At 39.1% G+C, this 15,385-nt stretch overlaps 1 protein-coding gene across 1 annotated transcript in view; it reads left to right on the top strand.

Annotated features, from left to right (window-relative positions):
* Positions 1–14,795, top strand: part of THBS4 (thrombospondin 4) — a 41,516-nt gene extending 26,721 nt beyond the window's left edge. Inside the window, exons 14-22 of the mRNA XM_087715599.1 lie at positions 1,306–1,424; positions 3,058–3,110; positions 6,208–6,401; positions 7,321–7,499; positions 10,511–10,559; positions 11,464–11,660; positions 11,860–12,032; positions 13,097–13,236; positions 14,614–14,795. Of these exons, the coding sequence (XP_087571725.1) occupies positions 1,306–1,424; positions 3,058–3,110; positions 6,208–6,401; positions 7,321–7,499; positions 10,511–10,559; positions 11,464–11,660; positions 11,860–12,032; positions 13,097–13,236; positions 14,614–14,675 (1,166 nt within the window). The 3' untranslated portion in view covers positions 14,676–14,795. The remainder of the gene's footprint in view (positions 1–1,305; positions 1,425–3,057; positions 3,111–6,207; positions 6,402–7,320; positions 7,500–10,510; positions 10,560–11,463; positions 11,661–11,859; positions 12,033–13,096; positions 13,237–14,613) is intronic.
* Positions 14,796–15,385: the final 590 nt, after the last annotated feature.

Genomic DNA, 15,385 nt, shown 5'->3' with positions numbered 1-15,385 from the left:
AATCACACTTGGACAATAAAGAATTCTATTCTATTCTATTCTATTCTATTCTATTCATACTCTTTCACATGATACATGCACAGTGGTGGGTTTCAAAAATTTTTAGAACCTCTTCTGTAGGTGTGGCCTGCTTTGTGGAAGTGGCTTGCCGGCCATGTGACCGGGTGGAAGTAACCAACTTGTAAAATGTGGTGAAACTCACTTAACAACGCTCTTGCTTAGCAACTAAAATGTTGGCTCAGAAACTCTGGCATTTGAAGTACGCAAGTTTTAAAGCTGTCAAGTTACAAGACCCTTGCACCCCTAACCCTTTAGAAAAAAAAAACCCAGGGGTGTTCATAGCTTTAAGACTTTAAGGTTTAGATAGGACTCTTAGAGGCGGGCGGGGTGATTGGTGAGCCAGCCAATCAGTGAGCGGTGGGCGGGGCAAGCATGGTGCGGACGGGCGGGGGGAGGGAGCTGGAACCGGTTCTAAATGGCACTGTAGATTTGTGGAGCCTCTTCTATAGAAGAGGTTAGAACTGCCAGGAACCCACCCTTGTACATGCACAACCTGGGAGTCCTAGATTCTTAATTCCTGCTCAAAGAGTAGGTGGTGATTGTGGCTATGAGGATCCATTGGGGGAATTGCCATTGCATCCAGTACCAACAATGGAATCTTTATGTTCTAGGTCTAGGAGGACATAAAACCCATGACCATTTGGTCTTTCCTAAGGATGGTAACAAAAATTGAGTAGGGCCAGGATGGATACACCACCTTCATACTGATCCTACCAAGTCTAATCCCCAAGTGATATCTTTCCGTCTTTCTATTTAAAATAATATTGCATATAAACATATATAAAAAGCAAGTCAAGTAATTTGAAAGACGTCTGCCCAGTCAACTCATTCTACATTCTATCTAACTGGCTATCCTAACTGTTAAGATGTGGTAGAGCAGTGGTGAACAATCTTTTTATGGCAATGTCCAATATTTATTTTTCCTCCCCCCGCTCTCCCAGCCATGGCGAAATTTATCCATGTCAGAAACTGAAAAAAACACCAACCTTCTTTTTACATGGATGGATTCAAATAGTACTCATCACAGTGGTTTAAGAAAACCTTTCCTTATTTTTGCCCTGCCGCCAAGGGGGAAAAGAAACCTGAGCCAAAGTTATGGTGCCAAAAATTGGTCATTGTGCTTGAATTTCTGTGTTCTGGTCTTGGGGAATACACTTGGACAAATTCCCCCCCCCCCGACCTCCCCCCATTCTGGTGTTTCGGTGATCATAAGGTAACATTAATTATGTGTGCAATTTTATTCAGGGATTAAGAATGTTTTGGACAACTGTCAGAAAGTAGCCAACTGGGAGCAGAAAGATAAAGACAATGATGGTGTTGGCGATGCATGCGACAGCTGCCCCGATATCAGCAATCCCAATCAGGTGAGCAGATAGCTGGTGCATCTGCAAAGACATCAGTCCTCAGTGGAATTAAACATGAGAATTACAAATTGCTATAAGGTTTCACATTTATTAGTCTTACTTCAGGCTTGTAAAAAATATTTTACAAGATGTATTCAAAGCCATTGCTGCTTCATCTTACAATTACATTCAAAGTTGTGAATGCTCCAACATTGGAAGTTTTTAAGAAGAGATTGGACAACCATATGTCTGAAATGGTATAGGGTTTCCTGCCTAAGCAGGTGGTTGGACTAGAAGACCTCCAAGGTCCCTTCCAACTCTTTTATTCTATTCTAACATTTATGTAGCTGCCCATCTTAAAATAACTCTGGGCATCTCGCCACCAGTAAAACTGTATAAAAACCAGCTTAAAACAATATATAGGTATGGGTCAATGACGTGCAGTGAGGTTTATGGCTGGTGAGGCAAAAAGAAAAAGTGGCTTTTGCCCGCCCTGCCTCTATGTCGGACATAGCAGCGGGGCGGCCAAAAGACGCTTTCTTGAAAGAGGCTTTTGCCCGCCCCACCGCTATGTCTTCTCAAACAAGCCGCTTTCTAGAAAGAAAGAAAGAAAGTGCCAGTCCGCCAGCAGAGGCGGCTAAAAGACCTGCCTCTGCTGGCGGACTGCCCCGGCACAGAGAAAGAAAGCTGGCGGGCTGCCCTCCCTGCCTCTCCTACCTCCTTCCCTCTGAGTGAAGAAACGAACACACACATGTGCGCACATACACACACACACACACACACACACACACACACACACACACACAAATTACTTACAATTACTAACAAATTACATTAATTTTGAATTCCTTCCCCTCCCTCTGACCCACATACCTTTTCCAGCTGTTTCACAATCACAGAGGATTTCAATTCTGGTCTTGCCTGCCATCATGAAAATGTAAAAATATAAAAGGAAAAAGGCAAGAGCTGCTGAGGTCAGGCTGGGTTAGCTGCTGCCAGAGTCCCCAATGGATGACTCTGCTTAACTGTTTAAAAAAGCCTCTAAAAAATGCAGGAGGCAAGAGAACCACGTGCCTCGTCTACATAAGGAATTTTTTGGCTTTTAACCCTTGCTTAACTCTGCTCGAGTGATCATAAAGTTAGACTAAATGAGGCACATGGTTCTCCCGCCTCCTCCTGTAGAGGGCACTTTTTAGAGGCGTTTTTAAACAGTTAAACACTAAGCAGAGTCATCCACTATGACTCTGGCAGCAACTACCGCAGCCTTTTTCCTTTTACATTTTTTTTCTTTTCATGATGACAGTAGTGAGGGTCTGCCTCCCCTGCCTGCACGTCACTGGTATGGGTACTGCAACAATAGTAATATAATATTTAACTACCTTATTAACTCTATTTTGAATCTATGTGGTTCAATATGAATTAATTTAAATGGTAACATATTTCAAGTTTTTCAATCTTTCTTAAAATTTCTACCTGAGAGCTTTAAATGGAAATGGCATCTTCCTTCATATTCTTTTGAGTTCTCTTAATTCTATACACATATATATTATTGGAAGAACTATATGGCAGTTTTTTCTACAAGGTAGTATATAGTATCCATAACCTTTCATCTTATATAATGTAATTTATTTTTTATTATTATTGGGTTTTACAGTCAGACTCTGACAATGATCTGGTTGGCGATTCCTGTGACACCAACCAAGACAGGTAAGTTAAAGTTTACTGTAATATGCATTGTGTTTCTCAACCTCAGCAACTTTAAGATGTGTGAACTTCAAATCCCAGAACCACAATTTTGAATCACAAAATCAGGGAGTTGGAAGGAGCCATGCAAACCACTGAATCTACTTCACTCAGAGCAGGAAAACAAATTAAAATTCCCAGAAGACGACTGTCTAGTTTCCATTTGAACAAACCCAATAAAGAGACATCCGCTCTATGTATGTCTAATTGGTTCTGTTGTAGGAACTGTTCTTGGAATGTACATTAACATTTTTTCCTTCAAAATGTTTGTCTTCGAGCGAAGTGAAATGAAGTTGTCCAAATCCATGACTGGAATTGTTATCTCTTTGATTTTTTTTTTGAAAGGTTTCCCAATGGGACAAATATTCAAGTATAATTACAATTACAGGAAATAACATTTCTGCTCTACTTAGCATTGGTCACAACCCACTCTAAGTCATGTCTCTTCTTCACCTGATTACATTTTAAGAAGGGTTCCTAAACTGAAAAGGGCCCAATGTAGAACATCTGAGATGACCAGGGACTGGAAAATAAATTCTACAGGGAAATAAATAGAAGAAATTGGATGCGTTTAGCCATGCCGGAAATCTATTGAAGAAGGATAAGGTAGTACTTTAGGGATATTTTTTTCTCTCATCACAGAATATACAATGCAGAATTATGATTCAGGAAAGTGGATTCTGGATTCATGTTAGGGGAAGCTTCTGAGGACTCAGAACAGAGCAACAGACATTTTCAATATATTTTTTTCAGTGGAAGAAGCATACCATTCGTTCTGCTTCATGTAGAAAATAGAATCGCCAACTAAGAAGATGCCAAAAAAGAAGGAAGCAAACAGAACAAAAAAACCACTCTGCTTTAATTTTGTGCAAAAAATAAAATAAAAAAAGGATACTAAAGTCATGAGCATCTGAGAGAGCAGAGGAACAGATAATGAAATATTAAATATGAGCCAGCATTGTGTGTGCAGCAGCTGCCAAAAAAGCCAACACACTTCTAGGCTGCATAAACATAGGGATAGAATCAAGATCAAGTGAAGTGTTACCGCTTTATAATGCCTTGGTAAGGCCACACTTGGAATACTGCATCCAGTTTTGGTCACCACGATGTAAAAAAGATGTGGAGACTCTAGAAAGAGTGCAGAGAAGAGCAACAAAGATGATTAGGGGACTGGAGGCTGAAACATATAAAGAACAGTTACAGGAACTGGATATGTCTAGTCTGACGAAAAGAAGAACTAAGGGTGACATGATAGCAGTGTTCCAATATCTCAGGGGTTTTCACAAAGAAGAAGTTAAGCTATTCTCCAAAGCACCTGAGGGTAGGACAAGAAGCTATTCTCCAAAGCACCTGAGGGTAGGACAAGGGGGAAACTAATCAAGGAGAGAAGCCACTTAGAACTAAGGAGAAATTTCCTGACAGTTAAAACAATTAATTAGTGGAACAACATGCCTCCAGAAGTTGTGAATGCTCCAACATTGGACGTTTTTAAGAAGATGTTGGATAACCATTTGTCTGAAGTGGTGTTGGGTTTCCTGCCTAAGCAGGGGGTTGGACAAGAAGACCTTCAAGGTCCCTTCCAACTCTTATTTTATTCTAAATGTGCATCATCATGTTGTTGTGTAAATACTGCCTTTTTTGTACTTGTGTTGCATTCCACACAAGTACCCGTATGAAATGGGTGGAGCTGGACAGAATCTTGGCTTGCTGTGTGTCAGCCCTTCAAGGTTAGCCTGGTCAGGAAACAGCCTCCTTTAAAGCCTATTAAAATTCTATTGTTTCATTGTATAATAACTGAATCTTGAAAGTTTGACAAAGTATTTTGCTCTTCCCTCTTATACCACAGAGAATCAAGATGATTAACTTTCTCACCCTTCCTCTCTTTCAGTGTTTACATAACTGCTCTTGCACTCCTTCTTTTGTGGATGCCTCAAGTTAAAGTAGGGTTAGTTAATGACTAAATGGAAGGAAGGAGTGTATAAATTAACCTATATTATTAAATTAGAGAGTTCTCACTCATCATCTGCATCATTTGTATAATTATGTCAATAGATAATATAAATTATTTTTTATCTCTTTTGCTTCAGTTTTTTTTGTATCAATTTATGCCATTTGCATTATTCGTGTCATTTACAATGATATAATTATCAAGGGCATTTATGGAGGGTATTAAAGAAACAAAGACCATGACAACAATAATTTAATCCCAATTTTAAAGTAAAGTTTTAAACTTTACTGGCAATTATCTTCATGTCTGGCTTCAATTACCACTGATATCTGTCAGCCCTTTAAGGTAGACCACACTAGGAAACCAATGCCACGTGGCTCTGTTCTACTTTTATTATAGAGCTATGTAACAGAAATTTGAAAGTCTGAATGTGCTTCCCTCCCTTTATCTTCATGTGAACTAGGGAGGAGCTTATCTACAATATATACTTTCTTGTTTTGGACTCAGGTCCCTTTTATCTGTCTGTTGTTTTGGTAGTGGCTCCTCCTTTTGTCCTTCAGGCCATTCCTCCTGCTGTCTATATCATCAAGCATACTATGAATGGAGGTGTATCTAGCACTCTTTGAGATGACACAATGCCATGGTTTTTACTCATATAAGAATATAACCCATATCCTTACATTTGGGGACAGACTTCCCACATTTGGTGACATAATATAACTTGCTTCTGACTTAGCTTCACTATTAGTTTCACTCAGCTTCAATATTAATTGAGCTGGCTGGAATGACGGAAATTTGTGTTCTATTATGTTTAAGAGGCAATGCAGTAGAACAAATAAGGTGTTGCACTAGGACTGGAACACCAGGCTCAGGCCTTCTTCAGTCAGGGAAGTGTATGGAGTGACTTTAGGCCAGTCACACTCTCTTGGTTCACACGCCTCACAAAGTTCTTGGATGGAGTATTATCTCAATCGCCTTGGTTAGGATGGTGGGATACAAGCAGATAGATAAATAAATTGGGAGTAAAGGATTGGAAGAGATTGCTTGGGAACACAGACATAGGAATTAGCATATTGTGTACGTGTGTTTTTTTTCTACCTTGCTGTACCCTAGTGATGGGGATGGACACCAAGACAGCACTGATAACTGTCCCACAGTCATTAACAGCTCTCAGCTTGACACTGATAAAGATGGTTTGGGGGATGAGTGTGATGACGATGACGATGATGATGGAATTCCTGACCACGTCCCTCCAGGGCCTGATAATTGCCGGCTGGTTCCTAATCCAGGACAGGAAGATGAGAACAGTAAGGCCATTCTCTTCCTTTTCAATCCTCATTTATGATTTCGTTTTTGAATTTACTGTTGGTGACCTAGTGCTTCATTTCCCTGAGCTTTTCTGGCTTTCATGGGTTTCTCTAGTCTTCTTCTTTACTGTAAAAGTAAAGGTAAAGGTTCCCCATACACATATGTGCTAGTCGTTCCCGACTCTAGGGGGCAGTGCTCATCTCTGTTTTAAAGCTGAAGAGCCAGTGCTGTCCATGGTCATGTGGCCGGCATGACTAAACACTAAAGGTGCACGGAACACTGTTACCTTCCAACCAAAGGTGGTTCCTATTTTTCTACTTGCATTTTTTATGTGTGTTCGAACTGCTAGGTTGGCAGAAGCTGGGACAAGTAACGGGAGCTCACTCCGTTACGCAGTGCTAGGGATTCAAACCTTCTGATCGACCTTCTGATCAACAAGCACAGCGTCTTAGCCCCTGAGGCTCTGCGTCCCTCAGCTCTTTGCTGTAGGTGGCATTAAAAATGAGCCCTTGTCATAATTTTCTCATCTAATTCCTTTACATAAGGAAGGTACAAAACTCACCGTCTCCCCTCCAGATCATGCCAAATCTCCTTTACACTTTGTAGTTCCAGGGCAGTTTAACCATTTGGGAAGTATATCTTTCAAATAGGAAGCAGTTTGATGTTTTCCAGTTGTGGTCTAGCTCTGAAACAGGCTGTTTTATCCAGATTGCCCTGTTTGGGGCACCTTCAAATGCTTTGGCTTGGAGAAGGTTCAGTAGGACCATTCTGGATTTTCTGAATCATTCCATTCCCAAATCAGTAATTTTTTGCATATCACTTTGCATCTGATCCTTTAGCAAACAAACTTATTTCAAGCATCAATTTAAACTCCAGCTGTCAAATGACACTCCTGAAACACTGAATTGTGGTTTGTAGGTGATGGAATTGGTGACATTTGTGAATCGGACTATGATCAAGATACAGTGATTGACCAGATTGATGTTTGCCCTGAGAATGCAGAGGTCACTCTGACTGATTTCAGAGCATATCAGACGGTTGTCCTGGATCCAGAAGGTGATGCTCAGATTGATCCAAACTGGGTGGTTTTGAATCAGGTAAATACTTTTTGAAATCTAAAAGCAGGCAGGAATGAACAGTTGGACAATCTGACTCTTTGGTGTTTAGCAAAAAAACTCAGTTATCTACAAACAAGCTAGAAGTAAATTCACCTAAGCAGAAATTTGCTTTGAGAGTTAGGAGGGAGCCCGTAATAAATTTGCCTTCTAAGTCAAGAGATAGTACTTGGTTAACATAAGAACCTTAAAGAAAAGCAGTAAGAGCCATTCTACTCAGGGTGCTCTAAGATTGAAACATCCAAATCAATGTACGACAGTCTGCAGCTGTAGCATACAATGCTTATGGCATGTTTATTTTCCTGCCCCCAAAAAGCAGGCATATATCTGTATCCAAACCAAGCTTGTGGCTGTCTTTGAAAAAATTAAAAGATTTAAGTAGCCAATGGCCATAGCTCAGCTGGTGGCAAAAATCAAGTTCAAAAGAAGGCACAGAAGCAGAAACTGACTTTAGAAGCAACTCTATGGAATGAGAGAAGAGCAGGCCCAGTGGCTGAGAATCGTAACCGGAAAGAAGAGATTTAGAAAACGCTGGGCCCTGCAGGAACCCAAAAACATTTGTCAAGCCTTTGCAGATAAAACAGGAGTGGCCAGGGGAGAAAAAATAAACTGCAGGACGTGTTAGGCTTTACCTAGCCAACACCGAAAGTCAATGATTCAGAACAGATGATAGAATCTGTTTATTGCAAGCACTAGAAAAGCCATTGAAAAAGAAATCTGACAACTGCCAAGAATAAAATGCAGGCCATATTTATTGCAAAAAACAAGTTTACGTTTGTGTACCTCTTTCTACTGCCAGCATTATATTACAGACTAAGAATTCCTTGCTTGGGACAAGAGTAACAGTTGGCATTTAGCCTTTGTTACGATAAGAATCCATTTTGATGTCAGGTGATGTCAGTTTTCTAACTTTGCCAGGTGGTGGATTCCTAAAGTGCAGAAGGGAAGAACAATTGTTGGAGCCAAGAATACTATAAATGAGATCCTTAAGCCATAACAAAATAAAATCAAAACATTGGCTTACAAAGGGTCTGATCTTTGTTCTCTAATCACTAATGCTTAGACTTCATTCAACTCATAATACAAAATAACAAATACGATTTCACTGATACAATGGAGATGCTAGGATGCTTCCCATATAACAACTAAAGCAGGGTTGTCAAACTCGTGGCCTATGGGCCAGATGCGTCACGCGATGGCCACACTCACGCCCAGTTTAGCAAAGGGGGGAAAAGTTGTGTTACGTCCCATGATGACGCAAGTTTGACACCCCTCAACCAAAGGGTACAGTTTATGTAGATGAGTTAGAACTTAACCACTGAAAGGGGAAAACCACACTGTTAAGAATATGCATTCTTGCTCATAGGTTTAAATGAATGAACTTGCTAATGCTCTAGAAGCATCTGGCTTAAGAAAAAAGAGAGGAACAAATAAAAGCAGTATTGTTAGTATCTGCTATTGCCTGGCTGACCAAACAGAAAAAGCGGATGATGCCTTCTAAAAATGCAAATCTTTCAAAGAGCACAGAATCATAGTGATATAGTAAGAGACTTTAATTACCAAATACCTGCTGGGAAATAAATTCTATCGTGGCCCTTTCCATTTCTAATTTGTCTTGGTAATAACTTTTTCTTTAGAGAATGGAAGGAAGTACAAGAGGATCAACTGTCTTTGACTTGATAATATTCTATACAAAAGACTCAGTTGAAGAATTAGTAATATAGGAAAAAAAACAAAAAAATTGAGAAAAAATGACCATGTAACACTGGAATTCCCGATTTTACATTCATGCATATACAGTATAGGCACATATTTGTCACATTATTCACTTTTGAGTTGTAATATTATGCAAAGCACAGAAAAATAGAAGTAGACAAAATAAAGGCAGAATATAAGAAAAATTTGAATTCTAATTCAATTTAGTTTACAGAAACACTATACTATCTTATACCAATGCCATTCAGTGCCAAGGCTAGTTTATACCAATCTCTCCATACTTTTCTATCTTTGCGCATCATTCTTATTTTCACTTTGTTGACACTGTTAATTAAATATTTTAAAAATACAGAGAAATATGAAAGATAAAAGAATAAAATACAAATAAATAAGAATTTAAATATAAATGTAAATATATTAAGCATAATTTTCCAGAGCTTCCAAGTGAGAGATAGTGAGTGGAGTCAATGACTGAATAAAACCAAAGGACCAGTGAATTTTTCACCTAATCACAAGCTTCAAGACTTAAATAATTAGAAATAAATGGCACAAAGCTGAATAAGAATTTGGAATAGTATGATAGCCTTGTATGTGTGTAGAGAGCCAATTTGGTGTAGTAGTTAAGGCATGAGGCTAGAAATCAGGAGAGTGTGATTTCTAGTCCTGGTTTAGGCACATGACTTGTGTTGGTCATTCTCTGTCAGCCCGTGAAAGGAGGCAACAGCAAACCATTTCTGAAAATTTTGTCTGCAGGACAGTGGTGGGTTACGACTGGTACGGGCATACCGGTGCTTGCCGGGAGCACCAGGTACCATTCTGGTACAGTGCTCTGGAGGGCCCACCCGCCTTCCTGTGCTCCTTACCGGTATTTGAAGTTTTCAGGGTTTCCGCGCAAGGAGAGTACGGCGCCTGCGCGATGCTCCGCCGAGTAGCTGGTGCATTGCAGAGGCATTGTGGAGTGTCGCGGGCTGTAAGTATGGATGCGTGCACTGTGCGCACACACTGCACGTGTTCAAGTAGTGGGCACCCGGCCCCATTGCACCATACCGGTTGCAACAGGATCCGGAACCCACCACTGCTACAGGACCTTTTCCAGGCACTTCTCAGAAATTAAAAAAATTGTCTAGAAGACACATACAAAAAATTATGTGTATGTACGTTTACAAAAGAGACCTTTCTGAACTTATTGGTTTGGTATTTTTGTATTTTACTGTAAGAAGCAAAATCTAACTTCTTCTATTCTTTGTTTAACTAATTGTGTTACCTACATTTTGCAGGGTATGGAGATTGTGCAAACTATGAACAGTGATCCTGGACTTGCTGTAGGTATGTACCCCATTTCTCTGAAGACAGTTACAGCAAATCCATACACACACAAATATTTTGGAATAATCAATTTATACAATGCAATTCACTCCCCATTCTTCAGCCAGCTGAATTTACCATAGGAATGTTCATTGCATCTCTCCTTCCAATCTTTCGTCATTCTTCTTAACAGGAAGTGCTCATCACAGAAAGTCTAATGAAGAATGTAAAGCATATATAAAGGGAAAACTTTAATTCTTTCACATCTGGTTAAGGACTAAGAAAACCAGGACTTGGAAAAATCCTTATTTGCACTTTGAAGTGCTATTGAGCCTCACTGAGCCGCGGTGGCACAGTGATTAAATGCAGTACCGCAGCCTACTTCTGCTGACTGCCAGCTGCCTGCAATTTGGCAGTTTGAGTCTCACTGGCTCAAGGTTGACTCAGCCTTCCATCCTTCCAAGGTTGGTAAAATGAGGACCCAGATTGTTGGGGGCAATACGCTGACTCTGTAAACCACTTAGAGAGGGCTGTAAAAGCATTGTGAAGCGATATGTAAATCTAAGTGCTACTGCTATTGTCAATAAAAGTGGACAGTGGTGGATTTGATTGCCAACCATGAGATTCAGCATAAAGCAGTTGGTATTTGTTGATAAGTCTTCCTGGTGCTGGTGGATTGGGGCTCTTGGATCCAAAAGAACCAGCAGTCACTTGCAATGGTATTACCAGTGGGGATGTTCTTCATATGTTTAGAATTGTAATTCCCATAGTTTTCCATCTTCCATCCACACCAGCGAACAATTCTGGGAATTGTCCCAAGGCATGTGGAAAACTCCAGATTGGGGGAATTAATCTTATCAGTGAATCAGATTCTATAATTGCAGATGGTTTGGATTTCATGCATCCGTTTACATCTGTTGAATAGGTTATACAGCTTTCAATGGAGTTGATTTTGAAGGCACTTTCCATGTGAATACAGTAACAGATGATGACTATGCAGGCTTCATTTTTGGTTATCAAGACAGCTCCAGCTTTTATGTGGTAATGTGGAAACAGACGGAGCAGACCTATTGGCAAGCCACTCCATTTCGAGCAGTTGCAGAACCTGGGATTCAGCTGAAGGTACCGGCTTAAGCAAAATGATAAAGGCTTTCATCTAACAATATGTTCAGAGAGAATTGCCGACATCTGTGTTGTATAACATTACTTTATTGGGAGTGTTTTACAGACTGGAAAGACCATTACAGATGTTGGCATTCCTTAGAATATGGGAGAAAAAGTGTTGATGGAAATTTCTTCTTTTTAACTTCTCTATGTGTAGGCTGTTAAGTCAAAGACTGGGCCTGGAGAACACCTCAGAAATTCACTTTGGCACACTGGAGACACTAATGATCAAGTCCGATTGCTATGGAAAGATCCACGAAATGTTGGCTGGAAAGATAAAGTTTCCTATCGCTGGTTCCTACAACACAGACCTCAGGTTGGATATATTAGGTAAAGCTTTGAGCAAGAAGAGCCTTATTGTTTTATATCCATTTCCATGGTATTGACTAACATGTACAGTGTTTAGATTTACCCATCCACAAATTAGTACCCATGTATTACTACCCATTAGTATTAGTACCCATACACATGTACACATACCAACAGCTGGGTTAGATTTGCTGAATTGAATATATGTCTTCGTACTACTAAACTGGTAGGCGAGGGGACCTTTTGCACATGCCTGCATACACTTTAATCAAATCTAATCTTCAAAGTTTGAAAGATTTCAATCAATTCAATATTTTGGTTTTTTGTTGTTGTTTTATTAAAAGTTTTTAAAGCAGAGGTAAAAAAACAAACTAATATAAAGTATGGGAGGAAAAAAATGAAAGAGAAACCTTTAACGTTCAACAAAAGAAAAAAAAATAGAAAAGAAAGAAGATACAAAGAGATGACTTCGATTCTTCTTTTCAGCAGTTACGTGTACACTTATAAATTTACCTCTTTCTTTAAAGTTACATCATGACTCACTTCTTTCTATAATCTATCCTGTCTAATCATCTCATCTAACCTATATACCATATCTTATTTTTTTCTGTTTTATGTAAAGAGCCCATCTAGAAAGAATGTTGATTTAACAAGTGAATTTCTCTCATTCTGAGGGTCAGAAAATCTCTCTTTAGCTTAAATTGATTATGCTGAATCAATTCAATATTTTGAAGCAAATTACAAAATTGAAGGGATTAAACTAATTTTTTTTGGATCAAGCTGATATTCAATTTGAAGTGTGCTTGATTTATAATCCTCTGATAGATATAATAACAAAAAAATTAATACATTAAATTTTAGATATAATGTCCTGTGTGTTAAGCTTCATTGAGCATAATGAATAAAGTTGGTAAAATGAGGATCCAGATTATTGGGGGCAATACACTGATATTTGTAAACCACTCAGAGAGTGCTATAAAGCATTATGGAGTGGTATATAAGTTTAAGTGCTATTGATATAATGACGCTGCACAGAGAATGAAGTCACTAACATTTTAAACTTAATTTTGTTTCTATTTCAAAAGGGCAAGATTTTATGAAGGATCTGAACTGGTAGCAGATTCTGGAGTAACCATAGACACAACCATGCGTGGAGGAAGACTTGGTGTTTTCTGCTTCTCTCAGGAAAATATTATTTGGTCCAATCTGAAATATCGTTGTAACGGTAGTATTTTTCTTCCATCCATTTTCTTACATAATCAAAAACCAACTGAATAAAGACTAATTCCTTTAGTGTGGTTACACAAATAACTACATCTTTAGTCACCCTTTTACACGAACACTGGACTACACCAACCCACTGTTTTTCATTTGTAAAAATGCATATGGTGCCATTGTGAGTTCCAGCAGTTTTCCTTATTTTTTAAAAAATGATGCTTTATTTATTTTAATTAAAATGTTTTAAAAAGACACTTTTCCAGTCCTAAAACAGCAATCTTGCAGTTGCATAGCGATATTGCATAACTACTCAGCTCCAAATTTGGGATTCTTTGGCAGAAAACAGGCCAAGCAACAGTGTCTTTCTTTCTTTGGAAAGAGAAAGGCAGATGGGTCATTATTGGTTCAAAGCTTTCCATATAGATTCAAAGCACAATCTCTGCCAACTGTGTTTCTCATTGGCCTTTCCTAGAAGTGAGTATATAGTGTGGACGCTGAAATAGCCACTAAATCAGGGGTAGACTCTGGATGGCTTTACTGCCGGTTTGCTCGTATGAGGGCTTTGCGCGTGCGTGCTGGATGCGCAGTTCAATTAAAATTGTTCAGTGCATATGCAGAACTCAAAAACAAGATGGTGGTGGTAGCGACCGGGAAACCAGTTTGGGGGTATGGCAGGCCTGGGTCACTGACGTTTCCAGTGACCCAGGCCACCATACCACTACCGATTTCGCTGAACTGGGCCGAACCGGTAGGAACCCACCTCTGCACTAAATGAGGTACTGGAGGCTTAGATTAAGTCTGTCATTCACCACATTGTCACTGGTGAACCAGAGTGATTCAGGTACTGAACAAGGACCAGGAAAACCAAAGTTCAAGTCTTAGTTGACTATTGTGGATGATCAAGTGACTTTGGGTCAATCATTTTCCCAGGTCAAATAAACTGGAGGATAAAATTAAGGGAAAGCTTAACTGCTCAGAGAAAAGCAAAAGGCAGGATATAAATGCAAAGAAGTATTATTCAGTTGATTTAATTCTTTTTCAAATTAGTATTTAATTAGAGGTGCATCTCTGCTCCTAATTTTCAGTGGGATCATAGAATAAGTACAGGAAGGTTTTGACTATTCTAATCTGTGAAATCATCAATGTAGCCTTGGGGAAAGTTTCACTGCTTCCAATTGAAGCTTGCTCTCTCTTTTTAGCAGAATTATAGTTCGGAAGACAAGAAATGACATGTTTACATTCATATTTGATTAGTGATATAATTTTTTAAATGTTTTATAGCTATCTCTGCCATTTCATAACCTGCAATTTAAAAATAAACAAAAAACCCCACCAGTTCCATAACTACAGTGGGCAGTGATTCTATCTCCTTTCTTGATTTCAGATACAATCCCAGAAGATTTCCAAGAATTTCAAGCTCAGAAGTATGGTGATGGAGATATTTAAGAAGAATCAAGAATGCAAGATATTATGTTGACTGCAGTACATTTTTAATTCTTATACAGTTGTGTGTGTATAAATGCCCTGTTCATTTGCTATGTTTGATAAATAAAAAGATAAAGTAGATTAGGGTTTCTTTTGGTTTTCATTTAACTTTCAGTTTTCATTTAATTTTCAATTAAATTCAAGATTTAATTTCCAGTATGATTTTGTAGGCAATAAGAGACAAAGACTAATAATGTGTTACACAAAGCATCTGGAATCAGAGTCTGTGTATGTAAAGATTTGATATTTATAAGACACAAATATGGAAATAATTTTGCTTGCTAATTTATATATTGATTCATATCCATAACTGTTCTGACCCCCATCCGTACGTGAGTCCCGCCAACACAAGATTACTGCTAGACAATTTATTCACAGTAAATTAACACACTGACAAGACTTTGGCAGCAACCCAGACTTTCACAGATAAGAAATACACACCAGAGCTTCTTTAGTATGATAGTTGAGTCCTGCAAAAGGTTCCACCACAAAACCGCGGTAGACTAAAGCGCGCTCGACGAAAGCGCGTACCTGACGTCATTACAGCGCGACGAAAACAGCACGCTGTGAGCAGTAAAGTTAAAATTAAAGCGTAAACCTAAACCTAACCCCCCCAAACCTAACCCCAAACCTAACCCTAAACCTAACCCTTAACCTAACGCTAAACCTAA

This window comes from Thamnophis sirtalis, unplaced genomic scaffold (genome assembly GCF_051295495.1).
Source record: "Thamnophis sirtalis isolate CommonGarterSnake01/CBP01778 unplaced genomic scaffold, rThaSir2_p1.2 scaffold_5, whole genome shotgun sequence".
Taxonomy (NCBI): Eukaryota; Metazoa; Chordata; class Lepidosauria; order Squamata; family Natricidae; genus Thamnophis; species Thamnophis sirtalis.
Note: the sequence above shows the minus strand (reverse complement) of the source record. Positions and strands in the feature narration are given on the sequence as shown.